The sequence below is a fragment of the Pteropus alecto genome, unplaced genomic scaffold, assembly GCF_000325575.1.
Source record: "Pteropus alecto unplaced genomic scaffold, ASM32557v1 scaffold398, whole genome shotgun sequence".
In the NCBI taxonomy this organism is placed as follows: domain Eukaryota; kingdom Metazoa; phylum Chordata; class Mammalia; order Chiroptera; family Pteropodidae; genus Pteropus; species Pteropus alecto.
Genome location: NW_006442497.1, coordinates 4,065,225 through 4,089,335, shown reverse-complemented (window position 1 = coordinate 4,089,335; position 24,111 = coordinate 4,065,225). Strand labels below are relative to the sequence as shown.

The following is a 24,111-nucleotide window of genomic DNA, read 5'->3' as shown; positions in this document are numbered from 1 at the left end:
GCTTCTTGGAGAAATGGCTGATTCTAGGACTGGGGCAGGAAATATACAAAATGAGCCTGGAGCATTTTGTATTGCTCCAGAAAGTAAGAAAATGCTTTAAAATTTTTTTAATTAAAAAAATTATTGATGAAGCTATGTTAAAGAAACACAAAAATCAAGTAAAAGCACTCTCAAAGGTCAAAGCTAAAACAATTAGAGCAACAAAATAAAGTATATTTGATTTTAACCTAAAGAAAGTATACAATAAATATCCATTAGTCCATACTGATTGAAATGGTTCAGTGAATGAATAAATAAATAAAGGATACAAATCTCCCACACGGAATTCTAAATAATTTATGTAGATACTTCTGTCTCAAGGAGGGGGAGCCTAACTCTGCATACCTGAAGTGTAAGCTGTGCATAGTAACTGCCTTCCAAAGACTACAGTATGGAAAGGAGGAAGAAAGAATAACTTTACAATGGAGAAATTTGACAAACACTGTCTCAACCAGGTGATCAAGGTCAACATCAACAGTGACAAGTAATTTTGATAGTATGTATCTAGTAGCACCCTTGATATGTGATAAATGGCAGTTATCTCTGTGGTCTTCCCCCCCAAAACCTATAACCTCAATCCAATCATAAGAAAAAAATCCAATAGAGGGACATTCTACAAAATACCTGACCAGTACTCCTCAAAACTGTTAAGATTATCAAAAACAAGGATATATGACAATTAAATGTAATGTGGTATCCAGGATGGGATCCTGAAACAGAAAGAAAACTTAAATCAAAAATGAAGAAAATCTCAATAAAGTATGGACTTTAGTTAATATATCAATACTGGTTCATAATTCTAACAAAATATCATATTAACAGTTAATAAGAGAACTAGATGTGGGGTATATGGAAACATACATAGTATCTTTACAATTTTTCTATAAATCTAAAACTTCTAAAAATTAAGCTTATTTTTAAAAATAACACTTTAAAAGTGGCCTATCTCTAGGCCATCTAATGTTAAAGATAAAAGGCTTAAGCCAGTGATTCTAAAACTTTAGCACACATCAGAATAACCTACAGGGCTTGTTATGTTAAATAACATATTGTCAGGCCTCACTTCAGAATTTCTGGTGCAGAAGATAGAGGGTGGAACTAGAAAATGCACTCTTCTGATAAGAACCCAAGTGCTGTTGCTGCTGCTGCTCCAGGGATCACACTTTGAGAACCACTGGTGTAAAATCAAGGATTAAAACAATGAGTAACTCTCCTCCCATTCAGCAGGTGGAGGTATTTGGGGAGCACTCCCTGGAAATTTTCTGAGGATACTTCCAGAGCCCAGGAGAAGTCCCATTATCTCCTTTATCCTCCATCCTCCTGCCTCATCCTAAGACTCAGTATTAGTGAGATAGAAATGACTCAGACCAAGTTAGCAGGATATCCAAGAATCCCCAGTGTAGTGAAGGAGTCAGAGAGTAAACAATTGCTAATTAAAATGAGACATGTGGGTAAATGATTGAGAAGCAAAGCAGGATGGAAGTGGCTCAAAGAATTTGAAAAGCTTCAAGGGTCAGGAGAGATGAAGCTCAAAGTGCATAATGATTTGGAGATCAACAAAAGAAGTGGGCAAGGAAATTCAAATCTGGCAGGGAACAGAACACACAAGGACAGGGGTCCAACAGCTCTTGATTTTTCAGAAAATCTGAAACCTGAACACTTGGTGGAAGTCTAATAGTTTCACTCAGGTGTGTACAATATATAATTATCATTCCCATCTTACAAAGAAGATTCTGAAATGTTAAGTAACTTACTCAAGGCTTCCAGCTGGTAAGGAAGAAGAACCAAACTGGTTCTCAGAGGACGCTCTAAGTCTGGTGGCTGCCTCACATACAGTTGGGCCCTCTACCTCCTTCTCCAATCCCAGATGACATCCCCTATCCTCCTGGCTTTTCTCTCCAAGCCCTCTCCTTCTTCTCAGCTAGCTTCCCTAGTCTCTTCTCAGAACTTCTTCCATAATTAACCATTACCAGACTCTTGAGCAAGGGACAGGAGTCCAGATTCTCAGGATCTCTGCCACCACTTGCTGGCCCTGTGTATAAGTAACCTAAACCCAGGGATCTAAATCTCTGCCTTGGCGTGGCCAACCTTCTCCCCCAGGTTGCTGAGGATCAAAAGAAGTAGGGATGAGACTACTCTCCCTCGCGCCCTCTCCTGCGTGCCGGCAGACACACATATCCCGGATCTAGAACCTACAAATAGTTTATTCAGCCTCAGGAGATCCGTCGAGTCCAACAGGTGCATCTCATCTGCATCGCAGGCGGAGCCGCAGCCTCCGGCTATCCTGGCGCCAGAACCCAGCAGGGTGTGGATCTACAGTTGCGCAATTTCATCCGGCGATGAGCCGGGATAGAAGGAGCCCTCCGTCCGCAGGAAGAGCAGCCCCAAGCATTCTAACAGTGGACTGCTGCCTTCGCGTTCAACCTCTGCGCCCGCCCAGTACCCAGGGTCCAACCCCTCCCCGCCAGTAATAAAACCTCTGCACCCCGGCACTCCTTCCAGTGAACGGAGACCCTGGCCCTGCGCCTGAGCGGAGAGAGTTAATTCCAACCGCCCCTCAGCTGGTTTCGCGGAATGAGTCGTGGAGCCAGCTCGGCACTGATTGGCTGAGGCTCTTGGCCACGACTCTCCAAGGCTCCCCATTGGGTACCGCACGCCACTGACTGGAGTATGGCGGCCTGGCCGCCGCAGGCCATCTGGAGGGAAGCTGCGTCGGACTCCCTCAGCTGCCTGGAGAAATTCATTCTGGCTGGAGTCTCGACTTACTTCCGGGTTCCAGATCTCGTTGCTGTTCCAGAGACGCTACTCTTCTGGATCTTTTTCCTCCATAACTTGACGGGTTTCCCTTTTCCTTCCTCCCCGGCTCTCATTTCCCAGCTCTGCGTTTCCCTTCCCTACTTCCGGCCCCCCAGTAGCCGGCCAGTCTCAGCATTCCACCTGCCGGCCTCCTGGCTTCAGCCCCTCCTTGACCTCAACTCCTTTGACCTGTCATAACCTTCTCGCCAGACTCTCCTAAACCCCTCTTTCTACTCTTTGCCAGCTCCTGACTCCCAAATTTCATCGAACTTTTAACCTCTTGATATCCGCCCCTGATATTGTTGACTCCCGAGCTTTAAATTCCTACCTCTTAAAATCTGGACTGCTGAAACTGAAGTCTTCCCTGATTTCTGACCCCGTTTCTGAAGCTTATTTTGATTTTCTTACTCCTGGACCAGTTCTTGCTAACGCTACCCCACCATGGACTTCTTGATGAGCGGCCTGGCAGCCTGCGGGGCCTGTTTGTTCACCAACCCCCTGGAGGTGGTGAAGACCAGGATGCAGTTGCAGGGAGAACTGCAGTCCCCTGGCACCTACCAGCGACACTACAAAAATGTCTTCCATGCCTTCATCACCATAGGCAAAGTGGATGGCCTGGCGGCCCTGCAGAAGGGCCTGGCCCCTGCCCTCCTATACCAGTTCCTGATGAATGGCATCCGGCTTGGCACCTATGGGCTGGTTGAGGCTGGGGGCTACCTACACACAGCTGAAGGCACCGTCAACCCTGCTCTCAGTGCAGCCACTGGAGCCCTGACTGGGATCACTGGAGCCTACTTGGGAAGCCCTATCTACATGGTGAGAAAAAGGGTCTTGCCTGAGGCCTTCATTGTGGACCCTTGGTGTAGGATGGGGGCCTAGGCCTTCATAACCTGATACTGAGGTTGGAATTGGATTTGTGTGTAGGAAATGAGGAATTTGAGTAATACCGCAACAAGTATAGGGATCAGGGGAAGTCTTGGGCATCACAGAATTATAATCTCACAGTCTGCCCCTTTGAGTTATCTGGTTTGGGTGAAAAGTCTGTAGTCTGAGCCCTAGAGGGGAAGTGACAGCTCAAGGTTACACAGCTGCTTATTGCTAGGACTAGGTCTTGCTTACTGCAACTCCTAAAAAGACACTGAAAGGCAGTGAGTTCTGTAGAAGGAGAGGCAGTCTGGTCTCACTCCCAGGGTATGAGATTCAGGGACAGTGACATCTCCAAAGTCATCTCATGCTCCCATGAGATGCTCCCATGGGGCTCAGAGAACAGAGAGCAAGTTTTGCAGATGACTCCTCATAACCTACCCCAGAGTATGATGGTCGTGCTGGTGGCTGGATGTCCATTCTTGGAATAGGAGCTGGCACGAGAGGCTGGCCACCCAGGTCTTGCCTAACGAGAACAGTCTTAGGAAATGATTCCATTCTCCAATGTCATCATCCCCAACTCCTACCCACAAGGGAAGAGTGATGTAGAGGGAGTGGGGTGTCTTGCAGTGCTAGGAGATCCATCCTCCGGGACTGGAGCCATGGGACACAGAGTGTCACAACCAATTTGTTAAGTGGGAACAACAATAATTATTAGATTAAAGGATATTCATTGCTGAACACCCTCAAGGAAGCATGAGGGGGTCAGACATTTGGGTCTCTGAGGTAGGAGGATGGCCACTGGGCTATAGGTTGTAATACTCTCTCATTCTCAGGTGAAGACACACCTACAGGCACAGGCAGCCTCAGAAATTGCTGTAGGGCACCAGTATAAGCATCAGGTAAGGTGTTTCCATCCCCACCAGAGTCCCTGCCCATTTGTCCCCAGCTTTGTGCCTGCACCCAACAGCTCTAACCCAGCCATGGTTCTGCCCAACCCATCAATTCAGCCCTACTCTGCCCCTAAAATCCACCCAACCCCTCTCTTTTTCTCCCATGTTCCCCAGTTCCTCTAGTCTTCTGCACCTATTTCTCCTGCCCTGTTCTCCTAATCTGCTAATGTTCTCACATCTATACACCCTGACCATATTCTGGGATGGCGAAGGAGGGAACAACAGGGTGGTAGACAACTGAGGGACCACATTCTGGCACTAAACCCCACACAGAACTGGTTGTCTAGACATCCGATGTCTGTTAAGGACCCACCCTTGGCAGTGTTACGAGATGGCAGACCCTGATGCCAGGGTGACTGAGCCCCACTCCCATGGTCTTCCCCCAACCAGGGCATGTTTCAGGCACTAACCGACATTGCCCAGAAACATGGTCTGGTGGGGTTGTGGCGTGGGGCCATGGGCTGCCTGCCCCGAGTTTTCGTCGGTTCCTCCACCCAGCTGTGCACCTTCTCATCCACGAAGGACTTCATGACCCAGTGGGAGGTACTGCCTGGGGAAAGGGGTGGGACCACCCTGAGAATGTGGGCAGGGGGAGTGAAAGCTGAAGTGGGCACTAGAGGGGTCAGTGCCAACCTCAGTGTGAGAGAATAGCTGGAGGGCTCTCTTGTCATTTCCCCCCAGAAGGTGTATCTGAGTTCTTCAGTGTTATCACACGGTGTTATAACTGGTAGAGTGGAAGCTCCCTGAGTTACCAGCTCTCTGCTATCTCCCCAGAGAAGAACCTGTCCTTTCCTAGTATTGACTGGCTAATCGACAAAGCTCTTCTTCCCTACCCGCTTAGATATTTCCTCCTCAGAGCTGGAAGTTGACTCTGGCGGCCTCCATGGTGAGTAGCATTGCAGTGGTCCTGGCCATGACACCCTTTGATGTGGTCAGCACAAGGCTCTACAACCAGCCCACAGATGCTCAGGGCAAGGTAAGGAAGTGCTCTGGGGTACAGGCAGGCAAGGAAAGCCAGCAGGTGGGGAAAAGCAGATTGCTGGGTTCAGGTGGGACAGCTTAAAAGGCAGCCTGCAGAGGTGAGACCCCTGGTAAACTCTGATAAACTCCTTCTTTATGCTCTCCCTTGCTCTCAGGGCCTCATGTACCGGGGGATCTTGGATGCTCTGCTGCAGACCGCTCGGACAGAGGGCATTTTTGGCATGTACAAGGGTATCGGAGCCTCCTACTTCCGACTTGGCCCCCACACCATCCTTTCTCTCTTCTTCTGGGACCAGCTGCGCATCCTCTACTACACATACATCAAATAACAACCACTCTTCCACAATCCACCAAATTGGCACCCCTTGGACACTTCTGCCTCCATTACTATGTCCTGGTGACTTCTCATCAGGTGACCTTTCATCAGGAGGAGACAGCCAATCTCATTCCTTATCTGTTTTCTCAGGGTTGAATCACTACAAGGCATAGTTTCCCTCCCTTCCTTGAGTGTTGCTTTAAACCTTCTCTACCTGTCCTCCTGTACATTTCACACCCCTTCCTCAGGGCTAAACCAGTCACTCCAAAGTGTATTTCCTCCCCTTCTCCACTGCCAGCTTTGGATCCCTTCTGATCCCATGTACAACTTTAAACTCCTCCCTCTAAGACCAAAGGGAATTGGGGGGTCCCAGGTGTCCATTTAGATTCAAAGGCACAGAGATTATTTTGGTTATAAAGCAAGTTTATTTCTGCAGAGAGGTGTCTTATGTTTATGCACAGGGAAGGAATTTGGGTAATACATCCAACCCTTTGTTTCTCACCCAGAATACGGTCCAAAGTCTTTAGCAACACCATGCAGCATTTCATCATCTTTACTGGGGACCAAAGATGTTGGGATCATGAAGGGTCAGACTGGTCACAAGCTGTTCAAAGTCACCCAGGCTCCAGGGTGGAAGTGACAGGTCATCAGTGCCAAGAGATGACCTATTGTCAGGGCTTGAGAGTGGGGGAACAGATGGAGAGAGAACATCATTCAGGCCTCAAGTTTGGAAGTTCCCACTTCCTGTTCCCTGGAGGACCTGGGTATCTGTGACTTCAAACCTCTGGCCCACTCCCACTTCCTTGGAGGACCCCACCATTCAGTCTTCCTGCTCTCCCCCTCCCAGCTGATTCTCCTGGGGACCCCAGTCATGAGCCACATGCCCTTTCTCCTTACGGGGGCTGATTAAAGGTGAGCAGGAGATCAGTCTGGTACTGGGGCAGCCTCAGCAAGGCTTGGTGCAGTGTCACATCCTTTGCTACCTAAAAGGATCAGTCAGGATTCTTACCTAATCCCCTAGGGCCACCCCTTTTACCCCTCCAGGACATCTCACTCCACCGGCCCTTACCTGCTGGCACTCTTTAGCTACCTGCTGCTTGCCAGAGAGGACCCAGGCTTCTTCACAGCAACCCCTCAGGGCCAGGCTTTCCAAAAGGATGGGCTGTACAGCCTCCACTTGCACAGCCGTAGCCTCCTGCACCCCGCCAACGTCCTCAAAGTGGTACCTGTAGTTGAGGAAGTAGTGTCATGAAGGGGTCTCTCTCACCGCACCCCTCCCCCCTAAGCAAAGCTTTTGCTCACGTCTGGTGATTGATAACAGTTTTGCCCTTGGAGTTCTTTTTGCCCTGATTAACCGTCCAGCCAAGACCCCGCCCACTTCTTCGGGTCCGGCCCTTCCATTGGCCAGCCTCCGGCCTGCCTTCCTCACCTGGCAGCCGCTTCTCCTCGCACGTGGGCCTGCAGCTCTAGAAGTTCCACGATCAGGCTCTGGTCCGTCACCCGATGGCAGAAAATTTCTTGATTGTCCGGGACGGGTCGGAGGTCGCTGGAGGGTGGCAAAGCAAACCCTAGTTGACCCCGGCTTGGTTCCCCAACCCACCCGGTTGGCCTCCATTGGCGCCCAAGCTTTCTCACCTTATGTCAATGGCCCCGGGAGGGAGAGTGGCGGAGAAGGCGCCCCCGAACAGTGGATAGTCTCGCGTGGGTTCCATGGGCCTGAGACTAGGGTACGGGCATTAGTAAGATTTAGAAGAAACCTACATGAGACCATGTGGCATGACCCTCCAACGTTCCGCGGCAGCTACCTACGCCAGTGGCCTCCCTTAGCTCCTGGCCCTTTAAGATTTGGCCCCGCCCTGCGCCCGCGCTGGCCAATTGGCGCCTGCGCCTTCGGCCACCGCCCAAGTAGTGCTGCTCCCGGAAGCCACGCTCTCAGGAGACTGCGAGGCGGGACTGCAGGAACTAAATCTTCGGTTTAGGGTTTGTGACGTCCTTGTGGTCGTTAACTCGCACCCGGCAGTCTCCTTTTAAAAGGGTCACACATTCTAAGAATGTTGCCTGAGACATTCCTTACTTAGGGGTCGTTGCTCGTCTAAGGGACCAATGTCTAGGTAGGGTCTCAGAGTTAGGGAAAAACAGTTTCAGGGCCACCCAGCTCCCTTCCTCCTGGCCTCCTAACGGCGAATGAGCTGCCAAACAGGCCGCTAAATCCCGGATCAGATGCAGCGATTTAAGGGAACAATGGGGCCAGGTGTGGGCCAGGTTAGGATTCAGTCCTCACGCCTTCCTGAAATGTAGACCCAACCCCCGGGATTATATATCTAATCCCGCTCAAATCTTTGCTTTGAGAATGCAGTGAGGGAGTGGGAACGAGGGGGGTGGTGCGTATTGCTCCCAGCACACCTGGACAAAAGCACGGATTAAACCCTCTGTTGTTTTTTTATATATAGATTTTCAGTGGACTTAAAGTTTCTGCTTAATTATATCCTCCCAGCTAATTTCTCCATTCATCTTTGATCCCTAGCACCTGGCAGTGTTTAGAGCATAATAGATCCATTATGTATTGAGTGATTGAATAAACCTAATAGTGTGAATTCTGGGACCCAGGAGACAACCCATGCCCTCAGGGGTTCTAGATGTCACCTAATTCCTGGGCAAGAACTGCGCAAGAGGATTCTCATCCTAAAGCCATCCCACCCACAGGGTTCCAAGTGCTGACCATACCTATGAACCCTAATAATTTAGTAACACTGGGGGCAGGGGGCACAAGGGAACATCAGGAGCAAAGACTTGGAAATGAAAAGGGTGTTTGTGGAAATGCAAGTACAGACACCACCAACTTACTGATTTTTCTTTTGACTTTACGATGGTGCAAAAGCCATATGTATTTATTAGAAACTACTTCGAATTTTGAATTTTGATCATTTGCTGGACTAAAAGCAATGTACAATATGATACTCTACAGTATATTAATTGGATCACTCATTAGATAATTTTGCTCAATTGTGGGATAATATATTCTGAGCACATTTAAGGTAGGCTAGTCTAAGCTATGATGTTCAGTAGATTAGGTGTATTAAATGTATTTTTGACTTATGGTATTTTCCATTTACAATGGGTTTATGGGACGTGAGTTGAGGAGCATTTGTTTATCACTTTAGCAAGAGTACAGTGGGGAATGGGTGGCAGGCAGCTGTGAATGATGAGGCTGGAGAAGTGGCCACATGCAGGATTTTTAAAGAGCATACTAAGGAATTTGGACTCCTCACTTCTGATGGCTAACATCAAACTTCTCGGCCTCATTTCATCTCTAAAACATTGTTAGGATTAAAAGAGGTATGAATATAGCTGAATCTGTATCTGTTTCTGGGCAAAGACAGTGGACTAGGTTTGATCCAGGATAAATTCTATTGAGGAGGGGACTGTTAAAGACTCCAGAGGGAGAGAAGGAGCCCAGACATGAGAAACCAAGAGAGCTAGGTCAGAGAGGTCTTCCCTATGCTGCCTCTCTTTCAGATGTGGAGTGGTAGACCTCTCTGTCTCCCTCCCCTTTTCTGCTGGCCTGCCATCTGCCCCTGCTCCCTACCCGGGGGCAATACCAGTTCTGGCTGCTTTGTGAGCAGTAAAGTAGATAGGGAAGCCTTGGAAAGGGAACTGCAAGGACATAGATGTTAACAGAGTCTTGGCACTGTGCACAAGGGGCGGGGGTCTCTTCATGAGCCAAGAGAAGTTCACACTCGATTATGGAGACAAAGGAGACAGCCTCCCAGCTTTCTCATTTTGGATCTCTGGCATGCTAGGCATCATGTTCTGCTATGAGTCTTGTACAGCTGGGGACTCCTGGCCCTCCAGATTTCTTGAGCTCTTGGAGCATAGGTCAGTTAGGTGCTTCCAGGTGGTAGGAAGGAGACCTCCATGAAGTGACAGAGGTGCAGGGCCAGACCTCCTCTGGAAGAGTAGGGTTGAAGGCCGCCACCCTAACATGGTAAATTCCTACTCTTGGCTCCACTTTCCTCTCACCTTTCACCTCATTTCTGCCAGCCCCTTAAATGTTGGGTTACCAGGCCCTACACATTCATCCTAGATAATCTTACCAATACATATACTAGTGCCTCCCAAAACTTTATCTCCACCCCAGATCTTTTCTGACTGCTTCTGAAAAACCTCCATTCGAATGTCCCACCAATGCCTCAAACTCAACACCTCCTAAGCAAAGCTCATCAACTTTCTCCCAAACATGCGCCATCTCCTGTGTTCTTATCACAGCTAATTATTACCCACCCAGTGGTCAAAGCAAGAAGTCATTGGCTCCTCTTTCTTTCTCCCCTCATATCCAGTTCTTGCTGTGTCTACCTCCTAATGTTTCAAATCCTCCCATTTCTCTCCATATCCACTGCCAGCACAACAATCCTGGCCAGCATTATTTCTGTCTGGAGACTGCAAAGCCTTCTTATTGGACTCCCCACATCCTCTCCTATCTTCCTCCTCTGCAGCTGGAGTGATCTTTAAATAACGCAAATCTGTTTCTCCTCCATATAAATCCCTTCAGATGGCTTCCCATTGTTCATAAGATAAAGTCAGATTCCTTAATATGCTGTTAGTGTCTGTCCTGTTTCTCATTTATACTTAACGTTCCAGACACTTTTTTTCAGTTCCTTAACTTGCTGTGTTGCTCACTTCTGAGGATGATACTTATCCCTCAGGACTGTTAGTCCCAAGAATCCTTCCTTGATTTTAAGTCTGGGCCACAGCCCCTTCTATGGGCTCCCATGATTTCTGAGCTTCCACTAAAAAAATACTTCATTGAAATTGCTTGTTACGAGTCTTTCTCCTTCCACGTATATGCCCTAGGAGGAGGCCTTTGACCATTTTCTTACCCAAATGACAGATTGATGGGGCTCTGTATCATACCCTTTGTCCATTTCTATAGCTGCAGGATGCTCCTCCAGCCTGACCAGGCAGATGAAGCGGTGCAAACCCACCCTTTCTTGGGGATAATGGGCCAGTCACAGGTGCTCCTGGTGGGCTGCTCACAGAGAAAGGTCTTTCCTGAAACCCAAAACAGGACTCCAAGACCCAGACCCCGAAGACCCAGGTCCAATTGCAGCAATCCTCAGGGCTCCACCATGTGTGTTTGCTGCCCCCAAGTGTCAAATGACAAACTGAAGATTTCTTTGATTTCCACCCCAGGGTTTTAAAATACAGCAGGTGCTCAGGGGAGTACAGCTTACCCAGACCCTGAGACTCTGAAGACTCAGCTGCTGTAGATTCCATCCCTTCAAAAGGCTCATGACTGTCTGACACCCCGCTCCTTTCTGTCCATCCTATCCCCTTTGCCCATGGGCTGGTTTGGGTTGGGTGTCTCAGATATTGTTTGGAGGGACACCCAAGGGTAGGCTAGCCTGTTAGAGAAGCTGGGAGCCTCTCCAGAGAAAGTGACCTTCTCCAGGTGGTCCCATCTAGACCCCCTTGCACATTTTCCTCCCTCTTTTCAGCCCCTTTAGTAATGCTTCTTCCAGTACAGTACATGCTGACAAACTATAATGCATGTTCAGTTTAGTGCTCTATCTTTCTGTGAAGAGCCACATTGCCTGCCAACCTGGTGTTAAATTAAGGAAAAGACGAGACTTACTGGTTCTGTCTCCCCACCCCCAAATGAACACACACATAGTATCTTTCATTTGATGTGATGACCAGAATGTATAACAGAATGACTGGAAAAATTAAAAGGGGAAATGCTTGAGAAGACCTGCAAAGGAAAGCCACCCATAAACCCAATCCACTAAGTTCACTCTTATATTAAGGAAAAATATGTATCAATCTTTATGAATGTTAACATTCACATTTATTCATTTGCTCAACATGTATTTGTTGAGCACCTAGTAGGTGCCAGGCACCGTTAGGTAGTAGGATACAGTGGAGAGCAAATATGGAGTTACTGCTCTCACAGAAGAGACACTACTGAGGAGACAGATCTTTCATCAAAGAAACACATAGTTCAATGTAAGATTGCAATGATGAAAAAAGATTACAACAGTGACAGGATAAGAAGGGAGGTGTGTTACTCTAAGAGCCTCCAGTGTCTAACAAAGGATTTCACCAGACTATCAGGCATACAGCATAGTGCTGATAGGACCCCAAAAAAGGATAAGACTTAGTTATTAGGTTTGGAGGTTGTTGTAAATGGTTTTTAAGACCTCAGGCATAGAGCTGAAGTCATTGTACCTTCAGTTTGCGGCACATTATCATCATTCCACTTGAGTGCTCTCTCATTAATTTTGATCTCTATTTTTCATTCCCATTCTGTTTACCCCGTAGGTAATAATGAATTTATGAGACAACCTGCCTTTTGTCTGATAGGTCAGAATTTTGTTGAATGGGTTTGATGAAAAGATATTGGCTCAAGTTAAAGGGCATTGGAAAAGCTATTACTGGAGGTTGGATAAGAAGGAAAGAGATTGAGGGAACATAATTATTGATCTGGAGGTCCCGATGACTTTGAAATCTGAGTACTGAAGATAAAGCAGCAAGATGGAAGGAAGAGAGGTTATAGTCAGAAGTAAGGTGCTTGAATACGTGAGTTTGGAGGTAGAGCAGATCTAGTTGATGACAAAATCCAAGGTGAAGTGGTTGGCTGAGGTGGAATGAAGTCACTGGAGAAAACTTCAGAGTGTTAAATGGTCAATGACGTGGATTCAGAATAATGGATGAAATTAAGGTGGAGAACAAGACTAAGAACCAAAGACCAATGCCCTTGAAGAATAAGGGAGAAGTTGAATAGGAAAGGTTGAATAAGGGTTGAACAGGAAAACATATGGCTACAAGTGACAGGAAACCTATATTAATAGGGCTTAAACAAGAGTTTATTTCCTACACTTGACATCCAGTGGTAGCCTCTCTAGGGCTCATGTGTACTCCTCAGTGTCAAAAGACCCAGGCTCCTCCTATCTTGTTACTCTGCTCTGCATGGTACCAATCTCCAAAGCTACCTCACAGTAATATCGTGCTGAGGTTCCAGCCATCGCATCTTCATTCCAGACAGCTGGAAGCAATGAATGCACAGAAGCATGCACCCTTCCTTTAAGAACACTCGGAAGCTGTATATATCACTTTCCCATTGGCCAGAATTTAGTTATAGCTATAAGGGAAGCCGGGGGATGTCATTATTTTGAGGAGCCACTGGATACAGAAATGAGAAGCTTAGTGGACTTGGTCCTTGCAGTGTTTGCGGGTGGGTCTTGCTTGGCCAAGGTGATCCAAACCAGATACCTGCTCCACCACCAAAATGTATAAATTTACCTATCACAGCCAATCAGGTTATCATACACTTAATCTTATTCTTGTATCAGCTGCTTGGTAAACAACATCTAACCCATGGTATCAGCCCCAAAATTGTACATTTGTCTATAAATTATATATAATTTTCCTGTCAGGAACACTCAAATGCCAAAAATGATCCTTACTAGCCCCATTGTTCAAGATAGGTCCGTTTGTAAAACAATGACAAAAAGCTCTGAAAGTTTTCACCTGGCCATAATTTTAGGTTTTATTATGACCAGCTTCTTATTAGGGTGGCTACTCTCTCAGAGAGCTATGACTCATTTCTGGCCTCCTACCCACCACTAGGCCCTGTACCCTCCAGGATCTAAGATATCTCCATTCTCGGGGAAACTTTTTCAATGTTACATTCAGTTTCAGGTATACAGCATAGTGCTTAGACATTTATATAATTTATGTCATTATCCCCCTGGTAAGTCTGGTACCCACCTGGTTTTAGAGAAACTTTAATCAAAATGTTAGAATATTTAGGGGCAAATTGATTTGCATTGTTTAACAGAGCAGTCACAAGGAAGTGACTTCTATACAGTCTTGTGAGTGAAGGTAGCAACAGATAGCTGTTAGCAGGAACTCTTGATAATGCTGCTGCCAGGAAATGTGACTGCAGGACAATGGGAAGCAGCATGGGTGAGCATAGGCCCCTGGCTCTACTGCTTATAATCTGTGTGAACTCTAGGCAATTTAACCTCAATTCTTCCTTTGTTTTTTTTTTAAAAAAAGGCTATCATATACCTTGCTGCATTCTGTGAGAAACAGTTTAGATATATACAAGCTGCCTAGCACATGCTTGGCTCCTGGTAGGTGCCATATACAGTTATTGTTTTAAATTCTATTAGATATAAATTCCCTGGGGCAGTGATAGCACTTGACATTGTAGCTAATCACCCAACATTCATTGAATGAATGAATGAATGAATGCTTAAGGTTCAGTTCTAAGGTGAGAATGCTTGACCATTCAGGAAAGGAGCTGTTAAAACAGGAGAATCAAAAATCAGGAATCTGAATTCAGAGGCCCAGACACCTTCAGGGAAACTTCTGCAAACAACTGCTTACACTTAACACAATGCTACATTTTTAACGAGGAATCCAAAACGCTTCTGCTGATTTTCAGATAACACTGACATCCTGACTTGCATGCTTTTGTATAGCCCCACCCCTTAAACCACAATGATGGTGAGGAAGGAGGGCAGAAAACATCCCTCTGAGCCCAGATGAGTGACATGAGGCACAAAGTGGGTGAAAGAAGTGGAGCAATGGAACCCTTTCCATGAATCCTAACTTTACACTGCAGGTTCTTTTCTCTGCACTATATGTAGCTTCCTGGGCCCATAAAGGACAAAATATGTTATAGCAGAACCAAAAACAGATCAAATAGCATAAGGCAAAAGTGGACAGATTGATAACATTAGCTGAGGTTTCTTTTGGCATTTTGGTCCTTGTCTAAAAGATACATTTGGAAATAATATGGGTGCTTCTGAAGGTGATAAGGAAGAAGGCAGCAACAAACTATGAGGCCCAGATGAGCCTCCCTGACCTGCTCAGCAGCCTCCCTCCTGGGTCCAGTTTCGGGCATTGATGAAGAGCTGGAGCCAGGGGGAGGTGGTCAGAGTGTCAAATGGAGGGGGTCGCCATGCCCATTGCCAAGGCCTCACAGCCCGTTCGGGGTGAGGCATGAGAGCCAGGTGGCGGCCATCAGGAGAGCATACACCAGCTACTCCCCCCGGGGACCCATTGGGATTCAGAGGGTACTGTTCTGTGGGGTTCCCATCATCATCTGCCCAGTGCAGTGGAGCCAAACCCCTGGCCTCAATCTGGGCTTGGAGTTCCGGAGACGAAAATGCCATGTAACCTGGGAGGAAAGGAGAAGGGGAGTGAGAGCAAAGCTCCTTCATGCCCTCACCCTGCCCCCACCTTCAGACCCTCCTCCCTGCCTTCCTGGAGCCTGACCTTCACCATGGGCGCTCCACACAGGTAGCACAGCACCCTCCATCCCTCGCAGCATCAGGGCTGGCCCAGGCCCCACACGCACAGTAGCCCAGCGAGACTCGAAACGCCCAGACAGGTTGTGGCGCAGCAGGAGGCCAGGCTGGGCTGCCCAAGAGTCATGGCCCATCTCCCCTGCCTCCTCATTGGGGTTGCCTCCCACCCAGCCCAGCAGAGCCAGCAGTTGACAGCCATTACACACGCCCAGGCTGAAGGTGTCTGGCCGCTTCCGGAAGCGCCTCAGCTCAGCCCCAGCCTGGGGATGAAAAGTCACAGCAGCTGCCCACCCTAGGAGGGAAGAGGGAAGTTAGGGTAAGACTTGGACGGCTGCTTTTCCATCCTATTGTTATACTGCCCCAGAACCGCCCCGTCTCGTATATAAGTGTAAGAGAAGAAATGGGCTTAACTGCTTAAATTTGATGTTGCCAACTCCTGGGCCAGATATGGCCCATGTTAAGTTTTTTGCTTGGCCAACAGAGCATTATCAAAAATTTTACTTCGGTTGCCTAACATTTAAAAATAAAGTTATATAGAACACTCTGGATTTTTGGCTTTTCTTGAAAAACAGATCTAGCCATGCCGAGCCAGCTTTCCAACAGGACAATCTGCAGAAGCTGAGTAGCAGCTGCCCCTTTAGACAGATGTGTGCCCTCCAGGGTAGCACAGCCCCACCCAGCTACCCACCTCATTTTAAGTTACCAGCAGGCCTTCTGTTGGGACATGGCCCAGAATGAATGTGCTCACTCTCTACTGGCCTTATGGAGGTGAAAGGCCAATCAATGCCCAGTCAAGGAAGAGGAGGAGCTAAGGCACCTCTTCAAGAATGTATGGTGACGGAGTGAGCAGAAGCCTGTACACCAACCTTTGGCAGAGCCCAGGACATCTGCATAGCTGAAGCCACCCACAAAGGCCACACCATGGAATTTGTCCAGCTTGATTGCTCCTGAGCAGAGGTCTTGCATGGTTACATCCCACACCTGGCAGGATGGGGAGGGGAAGTATAAGAGGACACACAGTCCGAGGCCCAGTCCCAGCTCTGCCAACCACACTGCTCACCTCAAACCCAGCCAAGTGGAAGGCATCAGCCATCTCCCTGTCTCCATTACTGCCCTCTTCTCGCAAGATGGCAACTCGGGGGGTGAAACCACCTGAGGGGAGGAGTATCTTTGAACCAGAGGGCTACCTCCCCACCCCAACCCCCAGATACCTTTTCCAGGGTGCACCCAGGCATCTAGGCCCAAAGTACCCAAGAACCCAAACCTCTGCATACACTCCCTTACCAGGCTCATGGAGTAGGGAAGCTTTGGGGAAGGTGGGGGGCAGGTAGTAGCTGGGCCCTGTTCGCTCCCTCAACCCCTGTTCCTCCTCTGCCACACAGCTTGGCTCTGCCTGCAGCCGGTCCAGCTGGAAACTTGTCTCTTCCCAGAAAGCTCGTAGCTGCCCAACAGGTTCCTCCAGAACCACAGTCCCGTTCACTGATACCCGGACCTAGAGAGGGACAAATCCATCAGAGGCCAAGAGCAAGAATACCCAACCTGGGCCTCTATTAGGCTGGCAGATGAACCAGATCTCCCCACCATATGCCACTTTTCCTCACTTCCTTACCATGGCATGGGGCCCGGTGTGGCCTGTGCAGCCCATCTCCAGGCAGTGGAGGCCAGCATCCCGGTAGCGCTTCAGCACTTGGGCGAGGTATGGCTCCTGCACCTCCAGTACCAGGCCTGGCTCCTCAGCAAACAGCACAGGCAGCACTGGGAGAGCCAATGGGGTGTCAGTGTGACTTGTATGCTGTTAGGAACTCAGAGGTAGAGTCAGGGGAGTATGGCCAAGGGTTGAGGAAGTGGAAGTAGGGATCAGGGTGGGATAAGGCCTGGGAGAACAGGACCAAGGATGTGGCATCAGTGTAGACAGGAGGTCTCGGAGGGGTACAGTTGGGAACAATGGGTGCTATCTGGCTCAGTGGTCAGAGAAGACAGAAAGGGACTCAGGGGAAATGGAGTTGGGGGCACTCTATTCATTAACAGGACATGAGGACTGCAGGGTAGGGCAGGCAGCCATAGGTCTAGATCCTGGACTCCTCACCATCGACCCCAGGAGCAGACACATCCACGTCTATCCCACAATTCCCAGCAAAGGCCATCTCTAGCAGGCAGGTGATGAGACCCCCATCGCTCACATCATGGCCTGAGCAGAGGAGGCGGTCTGGAGGAAGGAGAAAAAGGCTCAGCAACCTCAGGGTCCAAACCTGATGGTTCCATGCCCCCTTCTTGATTGAGTAGAATATGTGTGAGAATATGGGCACATAGAGAACCAGAGAGAAGGGCGTCTCCTCCTTCTTGCCCCTCTCTCTCATGCTCAGCTGCTGAATGTCTGCCATGTTCTAGCCACATGCAACATCTCCCCCGGGGCCTCACTTACCTTTCAGTAGCCCCTGGGTGATGCTAAAGGCACGCACCAAGTTCTCAGGACAGTCCAGGTTGGGAGGCTGCTCACCAAGCTGGGAGAAGCATTGGGCCAGAGCTGTACCCCCTAGCCGGTGCTGCCCAGGGCTCAGAGGCACATAGAGTAGATGGCCTGGAGAGACAGGGAAGGGGTAAAGGAAAAGATAACGCATGGTTGAGGAGGACCCCTTCCTGAGATGTTCACAAGCACTAAAGTTCCCAATAGTAGAATACTCAGACCACCAGTCCCAGAAAGCACTGCAGTCCTAGTGCAGAAACGAGGGGGCCCAGCACTCACAACACAGACCCCAAATAAAGGACCAGACTTTGAATACACAAAACAGTGAGGAGAACCCAGACCTCTCCCTCTAGGACACTTGAGATCTGGGGTCACAGTGGCTGTAATGTCTGGACAGACAGCATAAGCTGAGATGACCAGTGATCCTGCAAAGCAAGGAATAAGAGAGTAAGGTGCCAGCCCAAACCTATAGGTCCCGCCCCTCTCCCTGCAGCTCCCAGATCTCACCAGGAGCCAACACAGTCTCAGAGCCAACCCGGGCTGCCATGCTGAGGGAGTCCTTGCCACCGTCCACGGCCACACCCAGGGCCGCCATCAGTGCAACCATAGCCTCACAGGCATCAGCCAGAGCTGCACCTTCCCCTGGGAGCTTGGCTGCCCACATCCAGTTCCCACTGCACTTCACATCCTGGGAAGTGGTGGAGACTTGGCATTAGTGGAGAGGAGAGATGAGAAGTCCGGGGTGGGGACAGAGGGCCTGGGAGGCCACATGCATGAAGAACAAGAAGAACAACTGAATGGTGAATATAAGCATGTCTCAAAGGCCTGGTGCTCCAGGGCAGCAGCTGTGGGGGACTCACCCGCAGGTCAGTGACTAGAGCAAACACCAGGTTGGTGAGGGCCTCAGTCACAGCCAGCCGCGAGGCAATCTTGGGGTCCAGCAGGCTCTTGACTGGCTGCTCTCCCAGGGCCGTGGCAGCCCCTACGAGTTCCTGGTGACTCAGTGCCACGACTGCCACATCTGCTAGAGGTGTCTGCAGGGGCCCGACACACTGCTGTTGCGCCACCAGGCCACTCACGGAGCGGTCCACCTGTAGAACCAGGTGAGGTTGACAAGAGCACAAGAGACTAGGAACACAGGAGTGGTAGGAGGTCTGGCTCGCCCCAAACATGCAAACAAGAGCTTGACTCTGAGGGTGGGCAGCAGGAGACCCAGGCCATCAGGCTGTCTGCCCTTCTCCCTTGAGCCTGGTAGACCCCCACAGCAGTCCCCAAGAGTGGGAGATCGGGGTAGGTAAGCTGAGGGGAGGGTGCAGAGGTCTGAGGGGCAGGGCAAGGCTTCAGAGAGGACCTTGTTGGTGAGGTAGCGCTTGCTGGCCACAGCAGGCAGCCTCAGAACCCGCTCCAGGGCCTGGCCCACGCTCAGTCCCAGGGGCAAGGCCAGAGGCTTCAGCATGGGGACATTCCTCTTGAGGAAGTACTCCTGCAACACAGATGGCAACAAGGGTGTGAGCACCTGGGAGAGGGCTGAGCACATGGGTGACAAAGCACGACCAGCATAAATGGACCAGGAAAAGAAGAAACACAGCTTTCCCTTTCACCTCCACATACCTTACGAGGCATCTTGCCCAGCACCCAATCCAGCTCCAGGTCCACAGGGGTTGGGAGAGGTGTTGGGGGGGCATCTCCCTCACCATTTCTCCCCACAGGATGCTCCCGATCATCCACCAGCACTATCTATAGACCACAGGGACAGTGCCCAAAGGGAATGAGTCTATGACCAGCAGCAGGGAGTACTTTAGAAAGCAGGGCAGAAATGTCCTTTCCACCCTGTTTGCTTCTCCTTGTAAATCCCTAGCCCTTCCCACTTCCTACAGCCTGTTTCCTACAACATGTTTGCTACCAACTGTACCCAAGCAGCTCAAGCCCACCCACAGTGTCTGCTACTGGGGCCAACTCACTCTCCTATCTCCGGTGATGGTGCCCACAAAGCAAGCTGGGCAGCGTTCCCGGATGCTAACGCGACTTAGGAAGTCCCGGTCTGGGGCCCTCAGCAGAAGTGCATTCGACTCTTGGTACTCAGCCCCCCAGATTTCCAGGGCATTTAGTGTCGGGTCCCCGAGCTGAACATCCATGAGGAAGAGAGAAAGAGAAGGGTCAGTGGGTACTTCTAAATTTCATGTTCTTGCTAGGAGTAGGGGGAAGATGAGTGGGCCAGCTAGGGTAAGACCCACCTGGAACCGGCTGGTATAAATAATGGCTCCAGCTGGGTCACTCAGCTCCTTCAGGACGTTGCCTGGTGACAGGGTTCCAGGGAGAGGTGGCAATTTGGATCTGGTTAGCACCAGGTGAACAAAGGGCAGTCCTTGGCCTCCAAATTCTGTGGGTCCCTGTGTGAATCGCTGCTGCACCCTCACCACCAACTATTCCATGGCAGCAGGCTTCCACCCCCCAAACTTGAGCCTGTCCAGAATGTGCAGCGGATGGAGACTGAAACCCAGACCTGAGCAGTATTGCAGATTCTTGATGCCTCTCCAGTCCCTTGTCCCAGCCTCTTCTCTCACCATTGCCACCAGCGCCTTGGTCATGGAGGCTGCAGATAGGATTTCCCCTAGGGGCCTCCACACAAGCCCGGATCACACGGTTCATCTTCTGTTCCATCTCCGGGTCTCCTCGCTGCACAGCCCCAAAGTCCAGGTCGCTGGCATTGTCTCCTTGCACCTGGGGAATATATGGCATGGCTTAGCTCAGGGGGATTGGGAGCTCTCATACCCTACCCACACAAGGGGCCTGGAGATATCAAAGATAATAACTTGGTGATACCTGCAACTATTCTTACTTACCTGTACAGATGAAGCAGCTCCACCCCCAACTCCGATCCTATAGACAGGACCCCCAACCTTTACAACATCCATGCCTGCAAAGAAAGAGGACAGAATCAGAACACTGAGGATGTGACCAGAAGAAATGCATATAACAAAGTGTGAGGATAAGGGGAAGTAATATTAGGAGAGAGATATCAAAATTACAAACGCACATATTCTTTGGGTAAACGCACTTCGAGGAATTTATCCTGCAGATTTATTTGCACAGGTACAAAATCACCTATGTCCAAAATTAAACACTGCAGCATTATATGTATTACCAAATTTAGGAAATAATCTAAATGTTAACAACAGAGAACTGATTAAATAAAATTACAGAATATCTATACAATGAAAAATTAAAGCACCAAAGAAGAGAATTACACATGAAGATGATGAAGCAATATAATTTTATCAGTATGAAATGATCTCCAAGATATATTGCTAAGTGAAAAAAGCAAGGTACAGAAGTATGCACACCCATTTACGATAGCATTAAAAAGAATACTTAGGAATAAATTTAACAATAGAAATATAAGACATACATTGAAAATTATAAAATATCTTAGCAGAGCTAAATAAATTGAAAGAGACCCCACGTTCATAGATCGTTTTGAAGGCACTACTCCCCAAACTGATCTATAGAATCAACATACTCAGCTACCTTTTTCACAGAAATCGATCAGCTGAACCTAAAATTTCTATGGAAAGTTGAGGGACCTTGACAACCAAAACATTTCTGCTTTTAAAACTTATTGCCAAGCTACAGTAATCAAGATGGTGTGGTACTAGCATAAAGACAGATGTATATACAGATCGGTGTACTAAAACCATTGAGTCCATAAATGAACCCATACATTTATGGCCAACTGAGTTTTGACAAGAGTCCCAAGACAATTCAACAGCTAAGGAAAGTCTTTTCCAAAGGTGGTATTATGACAACCAGATATCCACATATGAAAGAATGAAGTTGGACCCCTATTTCATACCATATATAAAAATTAACTTAAAATGTCAGAGACCTAAATAGAAGAGCTAAAAGTCAATAAAAGTATTACAAGAAAACATACAAGTAAACCTTTGTGACCTTGGGTTAGGCAATGGTTTCTCACTCACGCACTAAAACCACAGGGAACAAAAGAAAAAGTAGGTAAATTGTACTTTACCAAAATTACAAACATTTGTGCTTCAGAGGACATTATGAAGAGAGTAAAAAGACAACCCATGGAATGGGATAAATTATTTGCAAATCATTTATCTATCTGATATGGGTCTAGTATCCAGAATATACAAAGAATTCTTAAAACTCTATCAAAAAAAGACAAATAATCCCATTTAAAAATTAAGAAAAGGTCTATGGCCATGCTACTGTGAACAATCCCGATCCCATCTGATCTTGGAAGCTAAGCAGGGTCAGGCCTGGTTAGTACTTGGATGGGAGACCACCTAGGAAGACCAGGTGCTGTAGGCATAAGAAATAAAAAAATAAGGGATTGTAAGCTGACAAGGTCCTTGCAATCTGTGAGGTCAACCAAGGGTTGCCTCACCTAAAAAAATAAATAAAATAAATAAAAATTTAAATTTAAAAAGGGCAAATGGCATTCAGAGAAAAGCAGGAGTAGCGGTACTAACATCAAAAGGTAAAGAAAGATACTGAGGGACACTTCATAATGATAATGGGAATCATGCACCAAGAAGACATAACACTTATTAATATCTATGCTCCCAATCAGGGAGCCCCGAAATATGTAAAGCAATTACTAACAGAACTAAAGGGAGAAACAGACCAAAACACTATCATAGTAGGGGACCTAAATACCCCACTGTCAGAAATGGACAGATCATCCAAACAGAAAATCAATAAGGAAATAACATCCTTAAATGACACATTAGACCAACTGGACATAATTGACGTTTCCAGAGTCTTCCATTCCAAAACAGCTGCTTATACATTCTTCTCTAGTGCACATGAAACATTCTCAAGGATCGACCCCATACTGGGACACAGAGATAGCCTCAACAAATATAAGAGGGTTGATCATACCAACCATATTCTCTGATCATAATGCCTTGAAACTAGAGATCAACTGAAAAAAGAAAGCAGGAAGAACCACAAATACACGGAGATTAAACAACATGCTACTGAAGAATAACTAGGTCAGAGAAGAAATAAAAAGAGAGATCAAGAGATACATAGAAACAAATGATAATGATAGTACAACAAATCAAAAGTTTTGGGACACAGCAAACGCGGTCATAAGAGGAAAGTTCATATCAGTACAGGCCTATCTCAAAAAAACAAGAACAAGCCAAAAGAAACAACCTAACGCTTCATCATAAAAAACTAGAAAAGGAAGAACAAATGAAGCCTAAAGTCAGCAGAAGGAAAGAAATAATCAAAATTAGAGCAGAAATAAATGAAATTGAAAACGAAACAAAAAAATAGAAAAAATAAATGCAACAAAGAGCTGGTTCTTTGAGAAGGTTAAGAAAATTGACAAACCTCTGGCTAGACTCACTAAAGAAAAAAAGAGAAAGGACACAAGTGAAAATTTAAAAAGGATCTGAATAGACATTGCTCCAAGGAAGATATACAAATTGTCAACAAGTGTATGAAACAATGCTCAACATCAGTCAAGCAAATCAAAACCATAATGACCTACCATTTCATACACACTATGACTGTAATCAAACAGAAAGCTAATAAACAAGTGTTGGTGAGGATTTGGAGAAATCAGAATTCTCATAGACTGTAAAATGGTACACTGCTTTGGAAAACAGTCTTTTTTAAAAGTTGAATATGGTTACCATATGACCCAGCAATTCCACTCCTAGTCATATATCCAAGATAAGTAAGAATGTAAATACATAAAAAAAACTTGTACACAAAAGTTTATAGCAGCATTATTTGTAACAGCCAAAATTAGAAACAACCTAATTCTCTATCAACTGATAAACAAAATGTAACATATCTATACATGAAATATGATTCAGCCATAAAAAGGAATGAAGTACTGATATACACTATAATATGGATGAACCTTGAAGAGATCATGCTAAGGGAATCCAGACACAAAGGCCAAGTATTAGACGATTCCATTTATGTGAAATGTCCACAATAGGCAAATCCATAGAGACAGAAAGTAGATTAGTGGTTGTCAGAGGCTGAGGGAAGAGGGATGGGATGTGTGACTGCTAATGGATACAGGGTTTTTTTCTGGGGTGATGAAAATGCTCTGGAATTAGTGGTGATCAATGTACAACGTTAAGAATATACTAAAAACCACTAACTCATACACTTTAAAAGGGTAAACTTTATGGTACGTGAACTACATTTCAATAAAGTAGTAAAAGAAAAAGAAGTGTGCACATGTGCTACTTATTATTATTTTTAAAGGGTCAAATATACATGTGGGTCTGTTTACATGCGCAAGAAATAACTCTGGTGGGGTACAAAAGAGATTGATTAACACTGGTTATCTCTAGGGAGGGAAACTAGGTAGCTGAATCAAGGGAA

At 47.3% G+C, this 24,111-nt stretch overlaps 3 protein-coding genes and 1 pseudogene across 7 annotated transcripts in view; 2 read left to right on the top strand and 2 right to left on the bottom strand.

Moving 5' to 3' along the window:
- Nucleotides 1-228: 228 nt before the first annotated feature.
- On the top strand, nt 229-6,384 carry SLC25A35 (solute carrier family 25 member 35). 3 transcript variants are annotated; one of them, XM_025040196.1, is made up of 5 exons: nt 229-3,651; nt 4,536-4,601; nt 5,055-5,195; nt 5,494-5,628; nt 5,789-6,384. In XM_025040196.1, the coding sequence occupies exons 1-5, from the start codon at nt 3,277-3,279 to the stop codon at nt 5,960-5,962; spliced, it is 891 nt and encodes a 296-aa protein (XP_024895964.1). In that variant the 5' UTR covers nt 229-3,276; the 3' UTR covers nt 5,963-6,384. The 3 variants fall into 3 exon arrangements, with proteins under 3 accessions (XP_024895964.1, XP_015452817.1, XP_006922429.1); XM_006922367.3 differs by having other exon boundaries at nt 834-3,651; nt 5,043-5,195; XM_015597331.2 differs by lacking the exon at nt 5,055-5,195 and having other exon boundaries at nt 827-3,651.
- Nucleotides 6,355-7,812, bottom strand: RANGRF (RAN guanine nucleotide release factor). 2 transcript variants are annotated; one of them, XM_006922368.3, is made up of 5 exons: nt 7,585-7,812; nt 7,379-7,495; nt 7,019-7,175; nt 6,847-6,932; nt 6,355-6,626 (listed from the first exon to the last, which is right to left on the bottom strand). In XM_006922368.3, exons 1-5 carry the CDS (start codon nt 7,659-7,661, stop codon nt 6,503-6,505), a joined length of 561 nt encoding a protein of 186 aa, XP_006922430.1. In that variant the 5' UTR covers nt 7,662-7,812; the 3' UTR covers nt 6,355-6,502. The 2 variants fall into 2 exon arrangements, with proteins under 2 accessions (XP_006922430.1, XP_024895965.1); XM_025040197.1 differs by lacking the exon at nt 6,847-6,932 and having other exon boundaries at nt 6,487-6,626; nt 7,585-7,811.
- A 3,959-nt stretch (nt 7,813-11,771) lies between these two features.
- Nucleotides 11,772-24,111, bottom strand: part of PFAS (phosphoribosylformylglycinamidine synthase) — a 23,825-nt gene continuing 11,485 nt past the window's right edge. For both annotated transcript variants that reach the window (XM_006922366.3, XM_015597414.2), the window contains 17 exons: nt 20,574-20,647; nt 20,295-20,451; nt 19,965-20,026; nt 19,692-19,853; nt 19,342-19,467; nt 19,082-19,213; nt 18,591-18,821; nt 18,238-18,418; nt 18,072-18,155; nt 17,689-17,844; nt 17,353-17,472; nt 16,876-17,021; nt 16,551-16,758; nt 16,327-16,418; nt 16,133-16,247; nt 15,235-15,558; nt 11,772-15,136 (listed from right to left, as the gene is read on the bottom strand). In XM_006922366.3, coding sequence (XP_006922428.2) covers nt 14,826-15,136; nt 15,235-15,558; nt 16,133-16,247; nt 16,327-16,418; nt 16,551-16,758; nt 16,876-17,021; nt 17,353-17,472; nt 17,689-17,844; nt 18,072-18,155; nt 18,238-18,418; nt 18,591-18,821; nt 19,082-19,213; nt 19,342-19,467; nt 19,692-19,853; nt 19,965-20,026; nt 20,295-20,451; nt 20,574-20,647 — 2,681 coding nt within the window. In that variant the 3' untranslated portion in view covers nt 11,772-14,825. The remainder of the gene's footprint in view (nt 15,137-15,234; nt 15,559-16,132; nt 16,248-16,326; nt 16,419-16,550; nt 16,759-16,875; nt 17,022-17,352; nt 17,473-17,688; nt 17,845-18,071; nt 18,156-18,237; nt 18,419-18,590; nt 18,822-19,081; nt 19,214-19,341; nt 19,468-19,691; nt 19,854-19,964; nt 20,027-20,294; nt 20,452-20,573; nt 20,648-24,111) is intronic.
- On the top strand, nt 21,947-22,065 carry LOC112471454 (annotated as a pseudogene).

What these genes read in the sequence shown, in the direction of transcription:
- SLC25A35 (XM_006922367.3), top strand. Translation starts at nt 3,277, where the DNA reads ATGGACTTCTTGATGAGCGGCCTGGCAGCCTGCGGGGCCTGTTTGTTC. An exon ending in GGCACCAGTATAAGCATCAG is followed by an intron (nt 4,602 to 5,042) that starts GTAAGGTGTTTC and finishes TCCCCCAACCAG; the next exon opens with GGCATGTTTCAGGCACTAAC. An exon ending in ACTTCATGACCCAGTGGGAG is followed by an intron (nt 5,196 to 5,493) that starts GTACTGCCTGGG and finishes CTACCCGCTTAG; the next exon opens with ATATTTCCTCCTCAGAGCTG.
- RANGRF (XM_006922368.3), bottom strand. Translation starts at nt 7,661, where the DNA reads ATGGAACCCACGCGAGACTATCCACTGTTCGGGGGCGCCTTCTCCGCC. An exon ending in CGAGGAGAAGCGGCTGCCAG is followed by an intron (nt 7,176 to 7,378) that starts GTGAGGAAGGCA and finishes CCTCAACTACAG; the next exon opens with GTACCACTTTGAGGACGTTG. An exon ending in TAGCTAAAGAGTGCCAGCAG is followed by an intron (nt 6,933 to 7,018) that starts GTAAGGGCCGGT and finishes TGATCCTTTTAG; the next exon opens with GTAGCAAAGGATGTGACACT.